The 20487-nt window shown below is 37.2% G+C and overlaps 4 protein-coding genes across 8 annotated transcripts in view; 2 read left to right on the forward strand and 2 right to left on the reverse strand.

The window, feature by feature from the left end:
• Pnt (ETS transcription factor pointed) overlaps positions 1–2733 on the reverse strand; it is a 133149-nt gene extending 130416 nt beyond the window's left edge. For 2 of the 3 annotated variants that reach the window (XM_076780079.1, XM_076780069.1), the window contains exon 1: positions 2571–2733. The gene's annotated coding sequence lies outside the window, so the exon portion shown is untranslated. Of the gene's footprint in view, positions 1–1681; positions 1783–2570 lie in introns of those variants that run through there. The other variant, XM_076780071.1, reaches the window with a different exon arrangement.
• A 420-nt stretch (positions 2734–3153) lies between these two features.
• On the forward strand, positions 3154–4230 carry LOC143350287 (ATP synthase-coupling factor 6, mitochondrial). The gene is made up of 4 exons (XM_076782293.1): positions 3154–3228; positions 3563–3709; positions 3804–3934; positions 4013–4230. The coding sequence occupies exons 1-4, from the start codon at positions 3155–3157 to the stop codon at positions 4045–4047; spliced, it is 387 nt and encodes a 128-aa protein (XP_076638408.1). The 5' UTR covers position 3154; the 3' UTR covers positions 4048–4230.
• Positions 4225–12890, reverse strand: Dnapol-epsilon255 (DNA polymerase epsilon catalytic subunit 1). 3 transcript variants are annotated; one of them, XM_076782280.1, is made up of 22 exons: positions 12498–12890; positions 12312–12432; positions 12017–12235; positions 11714–11946; positions 11394–11634; positions 10998–11314; positions 10671–10917; positions 10054–10606; positions 7996–9971; positions 7660–7901; positions 7380–7584; positions 7133–7308; positions 6894–7063; positions 6492–6828; positions 6243–6432; positions 6005–6171; positions 5640–5928; positions 5467–5562; positions 5125–5396; positions 4922–5054; positions 4639–4850; positions 4225–4568 (listed from the first exon to the last, which is right to left on the reverse strand). In XM_076782280.1, exons 1-22 carry the CDS (start codon positions 12581–12583, stop codon positions 4259–4261), a joined length of 6792 nt encoding a protein of 2263 aa, XP_076638395.1. In that variant the 5' UTR covers positions 12584–12890; the 3' UTR covers positions 4225–4258. The 3 variants fall into 3 exon arrangements, with proteins under 3 accessions (XP_076638395.1, XP_076638377.1, XP_076638386.1); XM_076782262.1 differs by lacking the exon at positions 12498–12890 and having other exon boundaries at positions 12312–12427; XM_076782271.1 differs by lacking the exons at positions 4225–4568; positions 12498–12890 and having other exon boundaries at positions 4737–4773; positions 12312–12427.
• Positions 12891–13091: 201 nt separating this feature from the next.
• On the forward strand, positions 13092–15643 carry Pnn (desmosome associated protein-like protein pinnin). Its single transcript, XM_076774920.1, has 5 exons — positions 13092–13362; positions 13707–13899; positions 13973–14146; positions 14244–14538; positions 14612–15643. Exons 1-5 carry the CDS (start codon positions 13202–13204, stop codon positions 14923–14925), a joined length of 1137 nt encoding a protein of 378 aa, XP_076631035.1. The 5' UTR covers positions 13092–13201; the 3' UTR covers positions 14926–15643.
• The last annotated feature ends 4844 nt before the right edge of the window (positions 15644–20487 follow it).

Here is a 20487-nt window from a genome sequence, read left to right on the forward strand (position 1 = left end):
CGAGGAGCTGTCGCTGGGTTTCCAGATGCGGGCAGACGTTCTTCTAGGTCACGGGATGCATGGACCCGTATGCGAAGCCCCTGCACCCACGATGAACCCATATGAGGAAAAATCTCGATATGCCCTTGACTTTCGAACTCGTTAAAAATGTCTATTTCTTTCTTCGAACCATAATTTCGTGAACTCGTTTCACACAACTTGCCTAACGAACACTGCACGTTACGCACCGAGAGTTTGAACTGCAAACCGTTAGAGACGCGTGCTTTCGATTATCGAAAGATCATACATTCGATTTAGAAATATCGAACGACGACTGCTTCGCGCGCAAACTTCGCAAGCATCGAAGCATAACCCCAACCTAACCCTTTGAAGAAAAGAAATCACGACATTTACGAGTAATTGAAAACTCGGTTTTGTAATTTCTTTTCTTCGTGAAAACAGTTTGGCAAAGCGCGAATCGCCCTGTCTTCCCGAACCGATCGACAGTTTTCTTTCCTATCTTACTCGCGCGCATACTTTTTTTTTCTTTATCTGTTGCTTTCTCACCGTCTCTTTCTTGCTTCCATTCTTTCTATCTCGATGTCGGGACGTTCGTGCAGCTTTGTCATCACGGTGTGTCTGCTGGCCTTTGATATTTGTCGCGTCTTTGGCAGAGAAGAAACAGCCGAGAAGACAAACGAGGGAAGCATGGTAGGTCGCGACGTTGCCATGCCGTACTCCCCGAGATCCGAGAAAGTGTACAAAAACCATTCGACCCACCAACACCGAGGGCATCGCGTTCCTTTTTTAAATTGCCAGGCTAGCCATCTCATCCCCCCATGTACGTTTAACTTACACAATGTCCAACCCAGTATGTATTACTATCCTCTCTTTCTCTCACTTTCTCTCTTTCTCACTCTCTCCCTCTCTCTCTCGCGCTTCCTACCCAACGCTATATTCCCCCCACTTTTTCTCGCTTGGTGTGTATATCAAATACTGTTCAACAGAAATATTACCTCCACGCGTTACCGGCGAAATATGTTACGCAGACGCCGTATAAAAACCTAATCCAGACCTGACAGAAAATGTTTACCGAACTGTAAAATATATTGAAATAAAATTCAACGTATAACTTGATCTTGCCAACGAGTCCAAGTCACGTCTTTGCTAACGTTGTTAATTTTTATCGTTTCTAATAAGTTGGCAACAATGACTTATTTCGTAGGCGACAATGTCATATGATTTACGATATCCTATTGTTTCTTCGCGCCTAATTTGTTAAATAAAATGTTTTAAAGAACTATGTGGGCTACATTATTTTAATTTTCCTATTTATTTTTTAGGAACAACCTTCATGTAAACTATGCAACGTATATTTCAAAACGCAATTCGAGACTTTTCACCTTTAATTCTAGTAGATTCGATAATAAATGCCGTCGTAATATCTGTAAAAATAACAGCGATTTCGATCGTAAAGACTTATATTGTTGTGTATTATGTATTACAGAGACGAGAACACGCGAAAGATTGCAATGAAAACTCATTATCTAAGCGTTACGTAGCACACTCGATCGTTAATCATGCAGAAGATTCTCTAACTTACACAATGCTTTTCATTGTATTTCTTAGCGTACTATCGTCTCAACAAATTCGTTCATTAATCTTCGATAAAATGAAAAATAAGGTTTCACTACATACTTACTTGGAAGAGATGGCCGTTAAAAAATTCTACGAATATCGTCTACGTTGGGTCGAAATGATAAAAGCGAAATTGTACATGACGCAAGATGTGATACGATTATCAGGTATACACGATATATTTACGATCGATACGGGATCAATACGTGAGGAAGGAAACTAATCTTCAAAATGTTTTTGCAAAACTCGCTTGTTGAGTTTCATTGCGGACGAACCTTGTTTAAGATAGTGTTCGCAAATTCTGAAGTTCTACGAAATCGAACTATAAATCGTGCAATCGATTTCTCCCTAGATAAACTTTTGACGTTAATCGAAAGTGTAAATCATAGATGGCATGACGCAAGATAAACATGAAGCTCCCAAAACGTCTAGGATGCTTACAGAGGCTGTCACTGTTGTTTGTAAGTACATGACAAAATATTTACATCGTTACTCAGAGATCATATTAAGATACAAGAAAGTAGATCAAATTCAGTAAAATCCTAAAAAATGGAAGTACGATACAATTTTGATTTAAATACGAACCAATAATAAAAAAAGGTTTGATCTTGCTAAACGATTGGCAACGAACAAGTCAGTACGTAGATCTCGTATTATAATACCCATCTTGTCAGTGTTTCCGATCGTCCGTGGGATGCAAAGTAGCCAGTGAACACTCCGTCAAAACAAATATAGGCCTGTTCGTACGTAGGCGTACACTTTTCTCGCTGACGCTACGTTCTACCTTTTCGTAAAAGCCTTCTAGTCATTCGTATTCCTATTTCATGTCGTACTCTTACGAATAAAACACGAATCAAAGATTTCGTTAGTTCGAAAGTTTCGAAGATTCACGTTCGCGCGCTCAAGCCACGCAGAAAGCGCGCAGGTTAACGGGTTAAAACGCGTTTTCTTACCTGTTTTTCAACGTAAAATCCAGTGAAGAATGCAGCAATGTCAATTGGTCAGATAATGCACACGGAAAACACCAAAAGAGAACCGAACACAAAACAAGAATCACGTGTACGACTGTGAGGCGCACGCACATCGGCAGCACTAACGCGGTCTACCCGTACACAATACAGATTACAAATGTATTATGGCTGCGGCCCAGGCGTTCATGAATGAAACCAAGAGCGGGCTTCGTCTCCCCACCCTTCGTAAAAATATCTCTACAACCAATCAGCGATAGCCGTTTGCAATCGGTGTTGTGATTCGCTGCTGTATTCTGCGTCTTCCGTTGGAACCGCGTTAGAGTCAGGATGTACGAATACCTAGATGGTCCACAGGTTCTTGGGCGAACTCAATATTTCTAACAAATTTTCATTTTTAAATACTATCTTCTAGTTAATATAGTATGTAACCATAATGAACTTTTCCAAATTTAATTACAAAAAATACTTCTAATGTATATAAAATTAAAATTAATTGTACTCTAAAATGTTAACCAATCATGATAAGGCATATAGAAATTTACTTTTTTCTTGTATATTACAAGTCTATGATCATTCTAAAACTACTTCATTCTAAGGTTGATATAATCGACGAGCGCTACCGAAGTGCATTCAATAAAATGTAAGAATTTTGTATTACTTTAAACGATTTTAAATCACATTTGAATTCATAACAACACTAGTGTAGACGTTTGTTTGTTTCGTATTTATAATTTGTTATATTATGTTCCTGTATTGACCATAACCTATATATACATTGTATAATGTTGTATTACGTAAGAGAAATTCAATAATTTACTATAATTTGTCATTTATTTAGAGGTTTAAACATATAGTTTTATGTAGTACTATTACTTTGTACAATTAGTAAAATTAGTATTATTTATGTCACTCGTTATTTATTCTCCTTAATCTTCCGGCGATACCTAAAGTTATTTATATTTGACTTTTTCAAGCAAAATGCTTACCAAACGTTTGGCTATTAATGTACCAAAAGTTTTAAAACGCAATATTGGCATTGTTGCGCCAGTATTGCAAAAAGCAAGCGATCCAATTCAACAACTATTCATCGACAAAATTCGCGAGTACAAAGCGAAGAGCGCGTAAGTAGATATTAAATTTTGTGTGAACTATTATGTCAAAAGTGATAATAGCAAATTGTAAACTGTATTTGTAATATTAAACTACTCAATGTAGAGATGGAAAATTAGTCGATGCTAGTCCAGAAATTCAGAAGGAAAAGGAGGCTGAACTCGAGAGACTTGCAAAACAGTTTGGTGCTTCAGACAGGTCTAAAATGTCACAATTTCCTACCTTTCAATTTAAAGGTATGTAATGTTTCATGAATTTAAAAATACCATGATTAATGTATTATACTTAAAAATACAAATTAAATTTAATTTCAGACCCAGCAGTGGATGTTAGTTCAGTGAAAGATTAAGTACACTAATGAAACACATAAAGATACATATAATTAGAACATCTGTAATAAAATTGTTATATTTAATATTAAGTAATCAGTTGCAAAAATACACATATATGTAAAAGTATAAAGGTAAATATATTGAATTCCATTGTCCTTAATGTATATAATTTAAATAAAAAATAATTAAAAAAGGAAAAACTTACTTGCTTTACTAAAATTTCTAAAACTACGTTGAATTTATAAAAAGTTTGGTATTCTCAACTGCTTCTATCAATGTTTCCATATTACATTTCCTAGCAACAGATTTGCATATCTTTACAAATTTCACTATTTCATTTTTGGTAATTAAAGTTTTGAAGTCCCCTGAACAGGAACAGAGTTCGTTCATATTTTCTCTTTTAATTTCTTGACATTTGCAGCACTGTAAATCTTGCAATATATAACCCATACTCCTGCGATGTAATAGATCTGTCAAAAGAAATTCTATTTCTTCATTATCATAGTTCATTTTGCAAAGGGGACATTTCCACATATACCTATACAAATAAAAGCATTATACGAATAAAATAAATTAATAGTAATAATTCTTTATATCACAATATATACCTATCTTTCTCCATAATACACAAATTATCTTTACACAGATCAATATCTCTTGTGTGATTACACGATTTACAAATAATTTCCGGTAAAATTAGCGATATGCATGGATCTTTCCATTCAGCTTCATCGCTGTAACTACTAATTTTAATTAGTCGTAACAAATTTGTCTGCATGTGATACACATTAAATTCAACTTCTTTGTCTAAAGACAATACCTAAAAAACTGAATTTGTATAATTTGTTTAACGAACGATTATTCGATACAATTTTATCCGTACTTAAGTACCTTGCACACTGCTTTAATTAACTCCAAAGCAGGATTAATCGTTTTACTTTCTTTACCATCTAAATCCAAATTCGGATACTCTTGAATAGTTAATTTTTTCTCCGGAGTTTTCTTGTATATTTTTTGTACAATTCTACGAAATTTTTAAGTTAAATATAAAATCCCACCTTCATTATTTAGGAAAACGAGATAAAAATATTTACTGGAAAAGCTTTTGAGACATGTCTCCCGATATAAGCTGCTTCACAAAATCCGCAGTGTTTTCAAGTGCTCCTAACCCCAATTGTGCCGATAAACTTTGACTTAAACTAGTTGATCTTCTCCTAGGTCTTACAGTAGCATTTAATTGTTCATTCTCAGACATAAATTGATAAAGCGCATTTATATACCCCGCTATTATGGCACTAAAACTCGATTGGCACGCAGCCTCTTTAGGAAGACATTCCATCAAATTCCACTTCATTATTATTTTAGGCTTAATAAAAGGAGTTATTAATTAAAAATAACGTAAGTCGATAATATGAAATAATTATGTAGATACGTACCGAGTCTTCATCATCATCCTCAGCATCTTCATCAAGGGTATCTGTATTTTCTTCTATATTTTTTGGTAATTTTCCTTGTACACCACCATAATTATGCTAATAATTTGCACAGCATTTGTTATTGTACAATTAGATATTCGTTCTCAAAATATAGATGTCACCATTTTACTTACAACGTCAAGCCATATTAAATATTCCCAACATTGGTCAAAATTGATTTCAATACTGTGAAAGAGTTCTTTATTGCGTATTGTTTGTACAACGAAGTCCACGTAGTTTAATGCATCGTCCACTGTTCTCTTTTTTGTACACAAAATAATTTTATTAAAATTCGCAAAGATAATAATAGAACCTAGCGTTTTGAACTCGGCCAATAATTGTATGAATAACTTCTTCATATAACTGTGTAATGTTCGTCTCAAGGCAGGATCGTAAAGTATAGCATTAGGCGAACGTAACCATCTGAAGAAGCACCAATTTACAAGCTAAATGAATTGCATATGCATGTATAGTTAAAAGTTTGAAGGTTTATAATTACCGATAAAAATGAATAATTTGATAATCTGCAAATACATTCTTATAAACTGAAACATCCAACAGCCACGCATTAACCATGCTTCGTAATGCTTTAAACGCGGGACTGCAAAGTGCAGTTTCATCGTAGCTAGGAATTACACTTGCCGTAGGATCACCCGTTGCCATATCCTATAAAAATATAACTCACATAATTTTTTATGTTTCGTAATTGATTTCTTGCATAAAAATGATTTTCTTACTTGAACAGATGTTGTTTGTTGATTATGAAATGCAATGAAAGAGCTAGTCCCATCGATATCATGAATATGATGATATTGTAATAAGGTATTCACTGCCAAACTTTCTATCTCTAACTCGATGCATACGCTGGAATAAGTTCCGGAAATGTTTGCAGCACAATGAGTACTTTCCTCAAAATCAGTTAACAGTCTGCAAATAAAATGGAAATTATGATAGGTTCAAATTCGGTAATTAAATACAATTACAACCTGTTGTCGTCATTTTCACTGCCTCCTAAATCTGGCTTCTCTGTTGGAGAACACCACAACACGAAGTTATTTTTTTGTAAGTGTCTGGCATAAAATAAGTCAGCGCCAAAAAGTGTGGGATCTGCAGGAATATTTCCAATCGGCGCATGAAAATATCTGCACTGTTCCGCCATCAATTCGATAATTTGTTGACTTTTGAAATAATGGCGCATCATTATTTTCGCACCGATTTTCTGCCACTCCATTGTACTGTATAAATTTTCGATGTCTTGCACATGGGTATTAATTAATGGAAAATCGTTGAGTAATGGCATTTGCGTTAACAATAGCGTTTTATCTAAGACAAGATTGTTCAATTATACAAATCATGGAACATGATACGCGAAGTTCTATTTAACTTACCGAGAGCAGTTTGAGTAATAAATATCGTTGCACCGTGCCCTTCATTCTTATATGCAGTTACAGCTGCTTGCAAAACCCGACAAAGTTTTTGAAAATTTGTTTCAAAGCTCATTACGAATTGAAATGATTTTGGTAAAGTTTTTATTTTGTCTTCCCCATTCATAGATATACTACGAAACGATCGATTCATAATAATAATATTTTGGAAATAGCAGAAGAATTATCTATAAAAATCTTACACAATGTTCCGTTCTTCGACGTATAATGTGTTCATATTGGGCATTTGATTCGACGAAACCGTGTCCAACACAAATATATGAGCCCTTTTACTCGCGTTTAAGAAAAGACCCCACAATGATCTTTGATGATTAGAACTCCAATGATGATACAAGAAAACATAATTGATTGCATGAACCTAAAATAATGCAACGCATTATATTTTCTATTTCTAGGCAAAAACATACTACAAGAACAAATATACATTACGTTTTGAAGGTATGGTTGTACGGCGATACTTTTGAATTCTAATTGATCTAAGCTAAATGTATCTGCACCATCCGCTATGGTACGCGCTACCTTGCGATCTACCGTGCAGATACATCCTAACTGAAGAATAGCTCTAAACTCTAATGACATTTGAGTCTCGTAAATTCCTTCAATTTCTGGCTTACTTAAATCTTCTAGAAGTTCTCTATGAATAAAACGAACGAATTAAAAGAACATTCGAACGTAAGAATTTCCAAGATATTTCAAGACAGTAACTTACTGACTATGCATTAAATATTGCGCTTCTGGAACAGAATACCGATATAAATTGTGGATAGGCCGTGATCGCGGTAGAATTTTAGAGCTTTTAGTCCAAGACACCTTTTTACCAGGTTCAGGATCTGCTTTCGGTTTGCGGGTATTTACATAAAATATACGCGGTATTACAAGACGTAACGCGTGCAGATCTTGATCGATCAGTATCCACAATCGGAATAAACCGGGTTCGTTTGTCTCAGATATCTGAACGAACAATTGTTCTATCATTTTCATTTTAAGAAAAAGCATGAGTTATTGCTAAAGAGAAAAACAAAATTCGTGATAAATACATTCTTACTTGAATAATTTGCCAGGGCGTGGTAACCAATTTCTTCTGAGCTCGCCTCAAGAAACCACCTAAACTGTTTATTCTACTATCTCTTGTAGTTTTCCAACTATTATTGTCGTCGTTGTCCGCACTTTTACTCTTTTTATTTTTCTGACGTTGATCTCTTTGTTTAGCCTGATGGGCCCATTTCTGTTTATGGAACTTTAACCATTCCAGTATTTCCTCCTTCGTCGTTCCCATTGATGGTGGTGAACCTAATACTTCTTTCCAGTTTTTATTAATATTTTCGTCTTCATTTTCATCCGAGCATTGTCTTTTCCTTTTATTGACAACCGGCAATGGTTGCCTAAATAGCTGCGCTTTACCCGCTATGTCTTCGATATCGCGAGGATCGGACGTACTTGGCTCTTCGTTATCACTACTCTTTTCTAGATCTTTTGGTAGTACTGTAAATACATCTGTTATTTTCCTCTGTTTATGAGTTGCAGTTTTTTCCATTACTTTTTTGTGCAGCCAATCTGGATGCTTTACTCTAGGTACAGGATTGTGAAGTCCTTGCATCGCAGCTGGAATGGTAATGATTTTTTGGATAGCATTTCCAAGTCTTTCAATGTAGTAATTCCAATCTAAAATTTGCCGTATATCGTCACTTTGTAAACCAGGATCCTTCAACCACTTGCGCAAATAGTGTCTCCTTATTGTTGGTTCCGATTGAAAAATGGCTAACGGTATTGCGCGTTCCGTAACTGGTGCACCTTGAGGTTTATTAGCGATAATGTATTTACACGCTAGGCCAGCATCTTTCACCATTTGATCTCCTAGAAACTCGGCTAATCTTTTAGCAGTAGAAATAGACGTAGACTTTTGCTCTCCATACTCCTCTAATTTACGTGACATCGATTTATTTTCGGATATGAGTTCGAACAGTTCCAAATCCGGCATATCTGAACATTTGCTGTACAAAATATCAAGCCAATAGTCTGCATCTTTAGCTACGGATGCATAGCACTCTTCGAGCGTACTGCCTTTCAAAAAAGATTCAAAGACAGACGTCTGAAACACTTTAATCAATTGAAGTTCGCCCCTTCTCTTCACTTCAAACCCTTTTAATTCGGCCAAAGAACCGTCAAAATTAAAAACCGCATATCGCTTTTTTAATCTCTTTCCTTCTTCTTTCGCGGCAGGTAATACCATAGCTAAATAAGGGCCGTCTACCTCGAAGAATATAGAATTTTCGCTCTTAATTTTGTACGTTAAATTTTCAGGATCAACGAGCTCGTGATATACATCATTCGTAAATTGATCCTTCACCATAAAATTAAGGATAGCATTGGGGTAAGATATTGCAAGCTTCGACTTCTTTGGATGAGTAGTGTGGACAACTACGTTATCGGGAAAAGATGCGGGCAATAAACACCAAATTCCATCGGTGTCCAATTCTAATGGACGGCCTACCTTTTCTATAATTTCTCTAGCTTTCATGATGATATGAGCTCCTGTGTAACATACTATACCACCCATTTCCATACTGAACCATCGGGATCCTCTTCTCATGACATAACCGTAAAAGGAATTTAAAATACACTTGTGAGCGAGTTGCAAAGAATCATAGAGTACTTCTCGACTTTTAGCGGACTTAATATCACCGGCATCACCTTTTGCTAATGCTGCCGTCACTTGTTGCTTTGCAACTTTCGTAAGTGCTTTATATTCGTATCTTCTGTCTCTGAATGCTCTAACAGTGTCAACGTAAAACGAATTCTCTTTTTGGCAGATTGTTTGCGTTCTCTCCTCTGTTTTTGTAATTTTCGCTTTTTTATACGCTTTTTTACAATATTCCATCAGTCTTTTCTTTTCATACGTAGCCTGTTCCTCTTTAGACAATTGATGATAAGCTCGACGAACACCACCGGGAAATTGGGGTGGAAACTTTTCGTTTTCTAGTTGTTGCTGCATCCTTTGATACTCGCTCAAACTTGCGGCCACTGAAATTAAAAAAAAAAGAAACACATACATTTATGATAACAAATCCTGTTAATGCTTTACTTGAGTATCTCTTCATCTTACAATATTCTCCTCTCCACATCCACGTCATGTTTTTTTGGCAAAGTGCTCCTTGTTTATTGTAATCACACGCGGCACAAACGGTTTCATCCACCATCGCAGACGGCTGGAGACGATTAGTTAAAATAATATTTGGATACATAGCACCAACATCTAAATGGTAAATCACAGGATTCTCCAATCTTAAAGGCTGACTTCTTAGAGACTCTAATTTCACTTTGATTTCCTCGACCACTTCGTCGAAGTTCGTGACCATCTCCATAGGTATTTTCTCTTCTTCTTGTATAGCATGTTTCATAGCACTCTCGACGCCATTAATTAGTTCATTTACCGCGCTTACTTCTATCTTAAATCGGCAAGGAATATCAGCTCTAAAAACACCGGACTCTAAGGCTTCCACGTGCCCTCCTACATATGTTTCTTGATCCAGTAAATGACCATCTTTTGTGAATTTACTTAACTCCGTTTCTTGTTTATTGGGAAATATAATGTTAGCGTGAAAGGCTTCCACCATCAAAAGAGATTCGCATAATGTACCAGATCCTTTTCTAAGTACCTACAAATAGAGAAGCACAACTTCGATCGAGTACTTTATGCTAAATTTTACGCGAACCACTTACTTCATCCGGATTCATCGGAATGATAGTGCACAATGCAAATATGAAAGGGTGAACATATTTGTGATAGAGATAATATGTTGCAACTGCATCGGAAACTGAATAGTTTGCAAGAGTTGTCGGCTCTTCGGATGCTAATCTACACATGTCTTCTGGGTCTAGTTCTATGGGATTGTACCTTAGTTTTGCTTTCGCAACAGCTTTCAGACTTTGAGAGCCTACAGGTAAATAAGAATCGCGTCTGACCCAACTATTATTAAAAATAGAAAATTAAAACTAATATCCTGTACGATATTTAAAACACAATTAGGCTGATAGATCATGTAATACCATAAGCAATCCATATGCATGGACGGTCTACACGCATAGACACCATCGCGATTTTTGGAAAAACCGATCCGATCTTTCATGTCCATATTATGAAATGCTGCTCTGGTTTCTACAAACGGCCAATCAAAAAAATCGCCGTTATATGTTACGAATATATGTGGCCGAATATCATCTATATGATCAAAAAATTTTTGTATCGTAGCTTTCTCATTAGGTTCGTTAAAAACAGTAAAGAAACCCTCAAATTCTGGTTTTGGGGTATATTCAAAATCTTCGATATCGCTTGAAATTATTTCTCTGTTTGTTATTAAATATCCCTAAAATTGAGTATGATGTACGTACTAAATAGCAGCCTAGATTCAAATAGAACATCGTAAAAAATTAGTAAATAAGTACTTGTCCATCAATCATGTAGGATATCATCATAATTTGATCTATATTAGCATCAGGAAATTTTAAAGGTAGCTTTGTAGTTTCTATATCATAAGCCAGAACAATTGGCTCGGGTGGTTCAACAATATCTTTTCTCCTTGTAATAAGTGGTACTTCATCTCCCCTTGTTTTTACAGAGTACCAATTACCACAACAGATTTTCATATCTATAGATACTCGTACATGATGAGGTACATCATGTTCTCTGCAATAATATATACATATTATTACAAAAGAGAACTAATTTTATTAAGTGAAAGACACAATTGTATTTTGAAACATACCTAATGTCAAGAATATTGTCTGTAAAATCTATAGTTTGTTTTTTGTAATTCACTATTTCCTGATCTGGATTTAACACATTTGACAGCATGTCTGTGTAGAAAGTATGATTCTTTTGTCGTTCTTTATTTAACTTTACAGCTTTCATGATATCTCGTTTCACTTTGATCATGTCCAAAGTATTTATAAAAGATAGCTTCAAATATTTTTGTTTTAAACCAATTAAATGATTTGGCTAAGAAAAAGACAGAAGATACTGTATTATTTTCTGAAATTTTGCCTATATTGTTTTAATTCTACCATACCAGATCAAGATCTTCCTTATAGAGTGTCTCTATTTTATGTATAATGCCACTGTATTTTTTATTTAAGCCAGTATAGGTTTCTTCATATGTGTCCTTTTTACATAAAATATAAAAATATGGACAATACGGATAAGAAATTTTAAATCTAGTACAATCTTCTTGTAAAAAATAATAATCTACACCGCTACGCATTCTTTTATCATCTTCTATAATATCTGTCTGTAACACAAAGCAATTTAATTAGCAACAACATAAAGTAATTCAAATAAATGACACGTATTACGTTGCAACTTACTGGATGCATATTAATAAGAAATCCTATCCTTTCCTTTACATCTGTTACTCTATGGAATCCATACACACCATCTACTCTGATATTTTCATTAACTTCGTTTAATCTTCCTCCTGGAGCCTCGCTAAAGAAATGTAAAAATAACAATAAAATACATGACGTCTCTATTTCAAATTAAAAACACTATACCGTGATTGATTCCCTTCTTGATTTTGATCATTTTTCAAAGTTGACCTGTCGGCTCGATATTTTCCAGTATTTTGTAATCTCGACATGTTGTGCGATTATCAATCACGTAAAAAGCAATGGTTATTATTCGTCTAAAGTAATTAATAAAAACATCATCACACAGTATGAAAGACAGTATCGAAAACTATTGTTGTATACGAAGGCACTATAGGTTTCCAACGCTGCGCTTGCAGGAGTTGTAGAATGCACGTTGTTATTTTCCCGCCAATAGATCCTTTCGGGCTATGAATATATACACAAGAGACGTGCAAATGCGTACAATTTGAGTATTCATGTGTTTTGCGTCATTTACGTTGTTTCATTTAGCGCTGCGAGCGTTTAGAAGAATTGAGGTTATTTCATTAAGGTAGGACCGTAAAAACGCGAGCTTCTCAAAACGGTTTTACATGTTTTGTAAATGGGATAAAATCATTATTCACCAAAGTTATTTCTGTCCAATAACCACACGTTATTGTTTGGCGTTATGAGAAATTTACTAGACCGTGATCCACAAACACGAAGAAAAATCCCGAGGCTTATCGATTAGGAAAAAAGGAACGAAATTGTAGGTGGCTCCACGACAGTGATGCGGTGCGACAACAATCGTTGTGACCCGATAAATAAATTAGTTTTTTAATTTCATTGAACGTGGCGAATTTAAATAGATGAGAAAATTAGATCCACAAGAGGCCTGGGGGGCTGAGAGATTAGAAGCGCAATTAGAAGCTGCCCGAGATGGTCTTCGAGGACTCGATCGGAGTATTCGGAAAATCTTGGGCCGGGATCTTCCCGACGGAGAAAATGGTCCAATACAACCGCCACCCAGGTTAAATTCACGATAATTCTTTTGTATACATTCCTAGAATGTCGTAGAAAACTTTACACATTCTATAAAATATATCTTACTCGATAATTCATTGATCATTGAATAGAACACTGTTGTCTACAAACATAACCTATTTCGTCTACACCGAGATATTTTCGACCATTTTATTTCGTTCCACATGACTTCGTTGCATTTGTTTCTAATAGTTCGCTAGCACAATAGAACATTTATGCGTTAATTTTTTAAAATTTACATTCCAAGTATATCGATTTGTTGATACAGGCAATGACATTTCTTCGTTACATATAATCATTGACATGCTTTTTGCAATACACTTATAATAGACTATCGCAAAAGAGGCCATTGCAGGAAGACAGACGACGCGTTGTATCAGATTTTGTCAACAATGAAGTACCTGGTGGTAAACGCAGATGGCAAGGTTCAAACGGGGAACCAAAAACAGTTTTCAGTCGTTTAAGTGCACGTGTTCCTTCCAATGCTGATGATAGTGCAGATGAAGACGACACCATTATCAAGGTAAAATTATATGAGCTTTATTTATATTTCTAAATGAGTTAGTCCATGTAATATTATTAAATATATATTTCAGCCAGCCGTATCTTCGCGAGTAATAGCAACACCACGAGAAATTCCATCTCGACAGGAAGTGATCAGGCGGGAGAGAACAGACGAACGTAGTCGTCAAAGGAATAAACGGATGTTTGGCGCCCTTTTAGGTACGCTACAAAAATTTCGTCAAGAGGAAACTAAACTTAAAGCAAAGGTACGCTGTTATCGGCATTGCATCGGTGTGTATTTTTAAAATGAACGAGAGAACGAGAAGACGCAATAATGCCTTTGAAAAATATATTCTGCTGTAGGAAGATAAGAAGGCGGAAGTAGAAGCAAGAGTAGAGGAGGCTCGAAGGAGGGAAAAGGAAGAATTACGAAGAGAAAGGCAACAACTGTTTTTGTCACGCAAACGACAATTAGCAGAGGTACGAGCGTTAGAGGCGAAGTTGGCGCGTAGCCGACAATTTCAAGATTGGCGTGCTGCACAATTGCCACTTGCATCATTTATAAAAACGCGAGCACAACCTCCTATTTATTACGCACCGAAACGTAAACATCCACAGACCGACGTCCTTCTGGCTCAGTCCGCGAAAGAACTTCACGGTACGTACCTTTAACAGACATCTCGCTTACAACGGGTAGAAAATAGTTACTACATATACATTTTGTATTACAGAGGAAATTGAGAGAAGGGAAAAAGCATTGGTCGAAGAACTCGAATTAATAGAGGTGCAAGTAGGTCTTGGGAAGCATCAACAGAATTTCGATGGATCCGCATCGCTAAACACGTCAGCGGAAGTCCAGCAATCGGTAGAAGAAGGAGAGGAGAATCGTGACCCGAATCCGGAAAAGACTTCAGAATCAGAAACGAACGAAGCAGTTGACGTTTCGGTGAAACCCGAAAAGGATGAGAACTGCGATAAGACGAAAGAAATTGAAAAGTCGGAGGAAGTACAAGTAGATGAAGTGAAGGATGAGAATAATGGCTAGTATTAAATGTACTTACGATGATTGTACATATTACGTACATTGGATGGTCCAACGAGAAAGGAAACGGAGTATTTCTTACTCTATACTTTACGCGTGTGGATAAATTTTACAATTTTTGAGAGAATTTCACTTTCTACTTGCTCTCATACGGATACAAATTCATTCCCTTCGTCGGACTGCATACTTATTTCTTCATCAAGGGTCAATCGACCGGTGTCGTTTAAACTTTCCGTACACGTAAAAGATTAGTTGCAGTTTATCGAAATCCCATATTTTTTAAATGTTACATATTTGTATCATGGCTATTGTATACCACTTAAGCGACTACTATCCTTTGAGTAGAACGGAATAACACGGTGAAGAAGTAAGTATGTTGATAACATACCATAAGGTAATTCGAAATCTTTTTAGATTGAAAAATTATGTATAATAGTCTGTTCATTGATTCCTTTGTATCAGTATCTGTCTTTTAATACATATGCGTGAAAGAAGAGCGTTAAATAAACGAATTTAATGCTTTACGTGTGTGGTCAAATAAAATATATAAATTTAAACCTCGAGCGTGTCTCCTGGTTACATAGCATAATTCAAATTCTTATGCAAATTTGTATATCTCTGTTCTTTAATTACTCATGACATATAAAAAAAATTCGTTGCGTATAAGTCTGATATTAATCAATGCGGGTAAATAAACACGGGTAATTTCCCTTTGTAGTAAGATTAATAGGCATTTGAGTAGCATTCGTAAAGATTAATATTACCTGTCTTTCCAGACAGAATATAAATCCTTTATTCTTTATAAATTGAGAACAAAAATTAAATATACCTTGAGAATAAAATAAAGCCCCTGTTGTATAGATTTGGTTATTTCAATCTTATTTGTCTCGTGTTTCGTATTTATTACTTTACTAATTTTACATAGCAGCAATAAAATGTAACATCGAGTCGAGTATGATGAATTCGATGTAGAGTATCTATATAAAACAGTAGCATTCTATCTATTTAAAAATTGCATGTTGCTCATCCGCCAGAAATTCCGTACAAATCATCAAATACAGCAGAACTAGTGATGGGACCAATCCAATATTTACCTTGTAACGTTTGTAACTTATCAAATTAATATTCTCTCATTAGTATCAATATAATTGATATTTATGACACGTTTGTATCCACCTACTTCGTTAATATATAATATTTTTATTCAAAAAACCCGCTTACAAGTCGATCGATATTTTCGAAGCAATCGTATTACCCTATCGATAAGTGTACACCATCGATAGGTATTCGAGAAAACGGTTAAATTTCACCTAAAGCATACTTCAGAGTATCAGCGTAACCGATGCCTACATTGTTGCATGCAATTAATCACACAATTAACAATCGAGAATTAATTAAGCAGGGAACTGGATACTTGTGTAAGTAGAATCGATGCTTCGTTGTCTCTGTTTTTAACGATTCGTTCATTTTTGACGTTCGCGAACCAACGATCGGATTCGATTGAATTTCGGCGTTCTGTAGGGTATAGATCCCATCGCTGGTTCGTCTCGTAGTGGAAAAAGGAACAGTCGCGAAGAAACGTGATTAAGCGCGGCAATTCGTTAACCAATTTACACACGGAACGCGGTTCGGACGCTCCGCCGGCAGATTCTCCGGGACTTTCTATCTTCCCGGTAATATTCGAGGGCAGGAGGGGATGGCATGAAAGGGGCGTTCCGCCATGCAACCTCGGAATATGGCTAATGCGTCTCCGCGCCGACGTCTATCCTCTTTCCCTCCATTCCCTCTAAGTCTCGACGAAATAGACGCTCGGAATGATAAAATAGTAACCTTTTTACAGAATCTGTACCAAAATACAATTCACAATAATACACTATACCAGAGAACCGTAAGTAACACCAAATGTACTCGTAAACGATTCGTAACGGTTCGCAAGCTACGTATCGATACAAATAGGATGTTCCGCGAAAAGAACAAACACCTTAAATCTATGATTAAGAAAAATATTAATCTACTCTTAACGTTAAGTAGAATATATCGGCTTCTCGATTTTTTTGCGGGGTACAGCTTAGGAAACGTTGATCTGGAGTCACGTGATCTTCTCCATTCTGTTTTTTTTTGTCGCGGCCATTTTGTGAATAAAGATATCGAAATCGGTAATACAGTAGGTAACATTTCGACAATAGTAGCGTATTCGCAACCAAACCGGATAGCTATTTATTTGTAATATCCATTTGATCGCATAGTTACAGTTCTACTTGTTTATTGTGAAGTGAATAATTATAGTTTATATTTGAATTGTCATTGAACGAGTAAAGGACAAAAGGTTGTTTATGTCTGTCGACAGGTATGGAACTTAGCCACCATTTTGCCACACAACGAATAATTACCTAGAAAAAGCGGCTTAAGCGTTTGTCGGTATAAATATACGACATTTCCCACGTATCGCGCGGCGCCGGTCCGCCGAAACGAAAAAAGGAAGTAAATTGAAAGTAAAACCGACGACGCCCGGCATCGAGTAGCGCAGAAGCGTGAAGCGTGCGACGCGACGCTGCGCATCGCGGAGACATAAGAGAGGCCGACAGGGGCCGGGGGTCTCCGAGCTATTTGTACACCGAATGGAAAACGCGGCACGACTCGCCTTCAGACGAAAGGAACGGGACGTTTTCTTAATTACCACGTTTCACCCTTCTCCAAGCTTTTCTCTTTCCTATTCGGTATCGCAAAACAGAGGCTATTGTTCGAAACTTTTAAGCAGCAGATCGACGACTGTTGTTCCATATTTTCCAAAGCAAGCCCTATCACAGGTTAGAAGAGTCACGCTACTTGACCCAGGCCTTAAATTTACACTAAATAGATAATTGTAATATGCTTCTGCCTTTATAATCAATTTACAATTACTAATCCTGCCTTATGCGTGACGCTATTAATCATTCGAACTACCAGAGTAATTGGAAACTGTTCAAACGATTAATAGCGTCGCGTCTAGAGCAGGATTTACTAGCCTTATTAATGTTCATCCATCAGATCTAGGATTGTTCGTGAAAAGGTTAAAGTACCAACTTTTATTTAGCAGATACGTTGAATAAAACAGTGCCTGAAGTCATGATCTCGTAAGTGGTTTTTAAGCGTGTTGCGTTTGTTGGAGTATAACAGAAGTTCGTCTCCTCGTTCTTAGGAAATTGAGCATTCTCTTAGAGAATTTCTCTGCCCGACGTTGACGCCGAGAACCTTCCAGCCGTAGGAAATCTCGAGCCATTAAATCGCGCGTGCACTTCTAATACATTCTATTCTATTCTAAGCAAGCCAGATACGCGCCGAACGACCCTTCTCACCAAGGGTTTATTTACCCGTTAATTTATTAGCATGTGTTGGTCGCGGCGCAGCTTGTAATCGAGCGCGACGGAGTTCGCGAGCACTGCGTGCCGTAACACCGAACACTACCCACTAGAAGTCACCGTATTTTAAGGGGGTTGCCGCAGGCATCAGACCGCGGACACCTTTATCTCACGCTTGAATCTACTTCCAGCGAAAAAAGACTTGACGTATATTTGCCGTGGAAATTTATACGCCTATTCACGGCCAATGTCCGTCGACTCCTCTGATATTAGACAGAGAGATCACCCGGTGAACGTGCAACAGAGTCGTCCGAGTTGCATTCCGTAACTCGAGTCATTCTTGCTACAGAGACCATCTGTAAACAATAAAACTGACGCAAAATTTTTAGTCTTGAATCTTTGCGGTTCATCTACCTCTAATGAAACGTATTTTAGTCTACAGAAGGACTCAAGTATACTTCTTCTATTATGACGCCGTCTAAATACGTTTACGATTTAATCGTAAGACTATTTTTGTATTGCTTCTTCCGAAGATTATTACAGGTCGTTCCATAAGTTCGTCTTTATTAGATTTTGTGTTAAATCATACCTTGCTTTAATCGTCAATCTCTCAATTGTTTTAGATCGTGGCAATTCAACCGTGCAGATTTTAGCGAAACTCAACCGTGCTCCACTGCACGTCACATGGAAGCGACAGCGAGGTGATAAAACGATCTCAAAGAGCAACGTTCAGTAGGTGACGTTCACGAATAGCTTTCGCTTAAAACTTCTCTCGGTTGTCGATCCTCCTTTCGACATATAGGCGCGATCGTGTTTTTCTCTTGACGCTTTGGCCGCGCATAACATAATGAGGACCGTCGCGGCGTGACGGGCCGTCCCTTTGAAATACGAATACCCCCTATCTACTCTGCGGTGAGATACCCCGCCCCGATACTCTGTTACTCTGTTCAAAGGAGCGACAGAACCTGCCCACGGGAGCTACTTCTTTGGAAGTCCTTCAGTGTCGGCTTTCTCCAATCTCATTAAGGGCGCACCGCTTTTATTAAGCGCGCGAAGGATGGATAGAAACTAGGGGACCTTCCTGGTCCGAGTCGCGATTCCGTCTTCTTAGAGAGTCTCCGTGGAACGATCGCTTTTTAAGAGAAACAATGCGTAAATTGAATATTTAAAAAAAACTTCTTTGTCTTTCTTCAGTCAAAAGGTAGCTTTTCGTTAATTTTATAGAAGACCCGTGACAGAAGTGCTTCAATGGCTTTTTATATCATCTTCCATTGGAAAAACTATCATTGGTTATTTAGACCGAGGCCCGTGAAGCCGGGAACGCCGAGTGGGTGTCTAATTTCGTCGAAGAGGAGGGATTTCACGCTCGATCGACGCTGATTGGATAGCGCCGCGCCGTTTGCTTTTATAACTCGGTATGTGTGTAAATGCGCGTGTGTGTGCACGCGCGCGTATCCACACAAGGAACGGCTCGATGTGAGTTGCAGCTATTATCTGTTGTCTTATCGAGTTACAAACACTCGGAAGGCTCGGTATCGTTTGGCAATGTTTTAGTCGCGTGTGCCCATAACGATAATCAATTCGTAGCTCGTACGTTTAAGGCTGAGAAACTTAGAAAATGTAAAAGTTAAATTCGATTTACCCTTCATCGGGAAGGGAGGGTTGAAACGATTCCATGTTACACTCTTCATCGGAGTAAAGATAAAATCTATCGATTATGTAACCCATATTTAACTCGATCTAACAAAGATCTAATTGAATTAGCAACATTTCACCCCGCTAGTCGGGGGTAAATTGCGTCGTTCTTCGGAGAAAATCCGCTTCTGTGAAAAACAAGAGAAGAAACGATTGATTTAGTTGTAAGCTTTTATGCATTAAGAATGATATCGCAGCTCATTAAACATTGCGCGCACATTATCATCGGTTACAGAGAAATGGTTCCGATTATTCGGAATGGAAGCATCAATCACGCCAGTCCGCGCTATCGACTGTTACGCGTGTATGTTACAAGACGCACGACGTCCGCGAAAGACCTAAACGCTGTATTGCAAATATAATCGTACCAGTATACGCACTTTGCGACTGGTGTAATTGTTTTCGATTCCCACGCGCGGGACTTCGTTGTCGAAGAATACGCTCGATGCTCGGTAGAAGTTAACGAACGACGACTGAAAAATTGCTATGCAAGAGGTCCCGTGATTCGCGGTACAGATAAATATCTGATCGC

This window comes from Colletes latitarsis, chromosome 2 (assembly GCF_051014445.1).
Source record: "Colletes latitarsis isolate SP2378_abdomen chromosome 2, iyColLati1, whole genome shotgun sequence".
Lineage (NCBI taxonomy): Eukaryota > Metazoa > Arthropoda > Insecta > Hymenoptera > Colletidae > Colletes > Colletes latitarsis.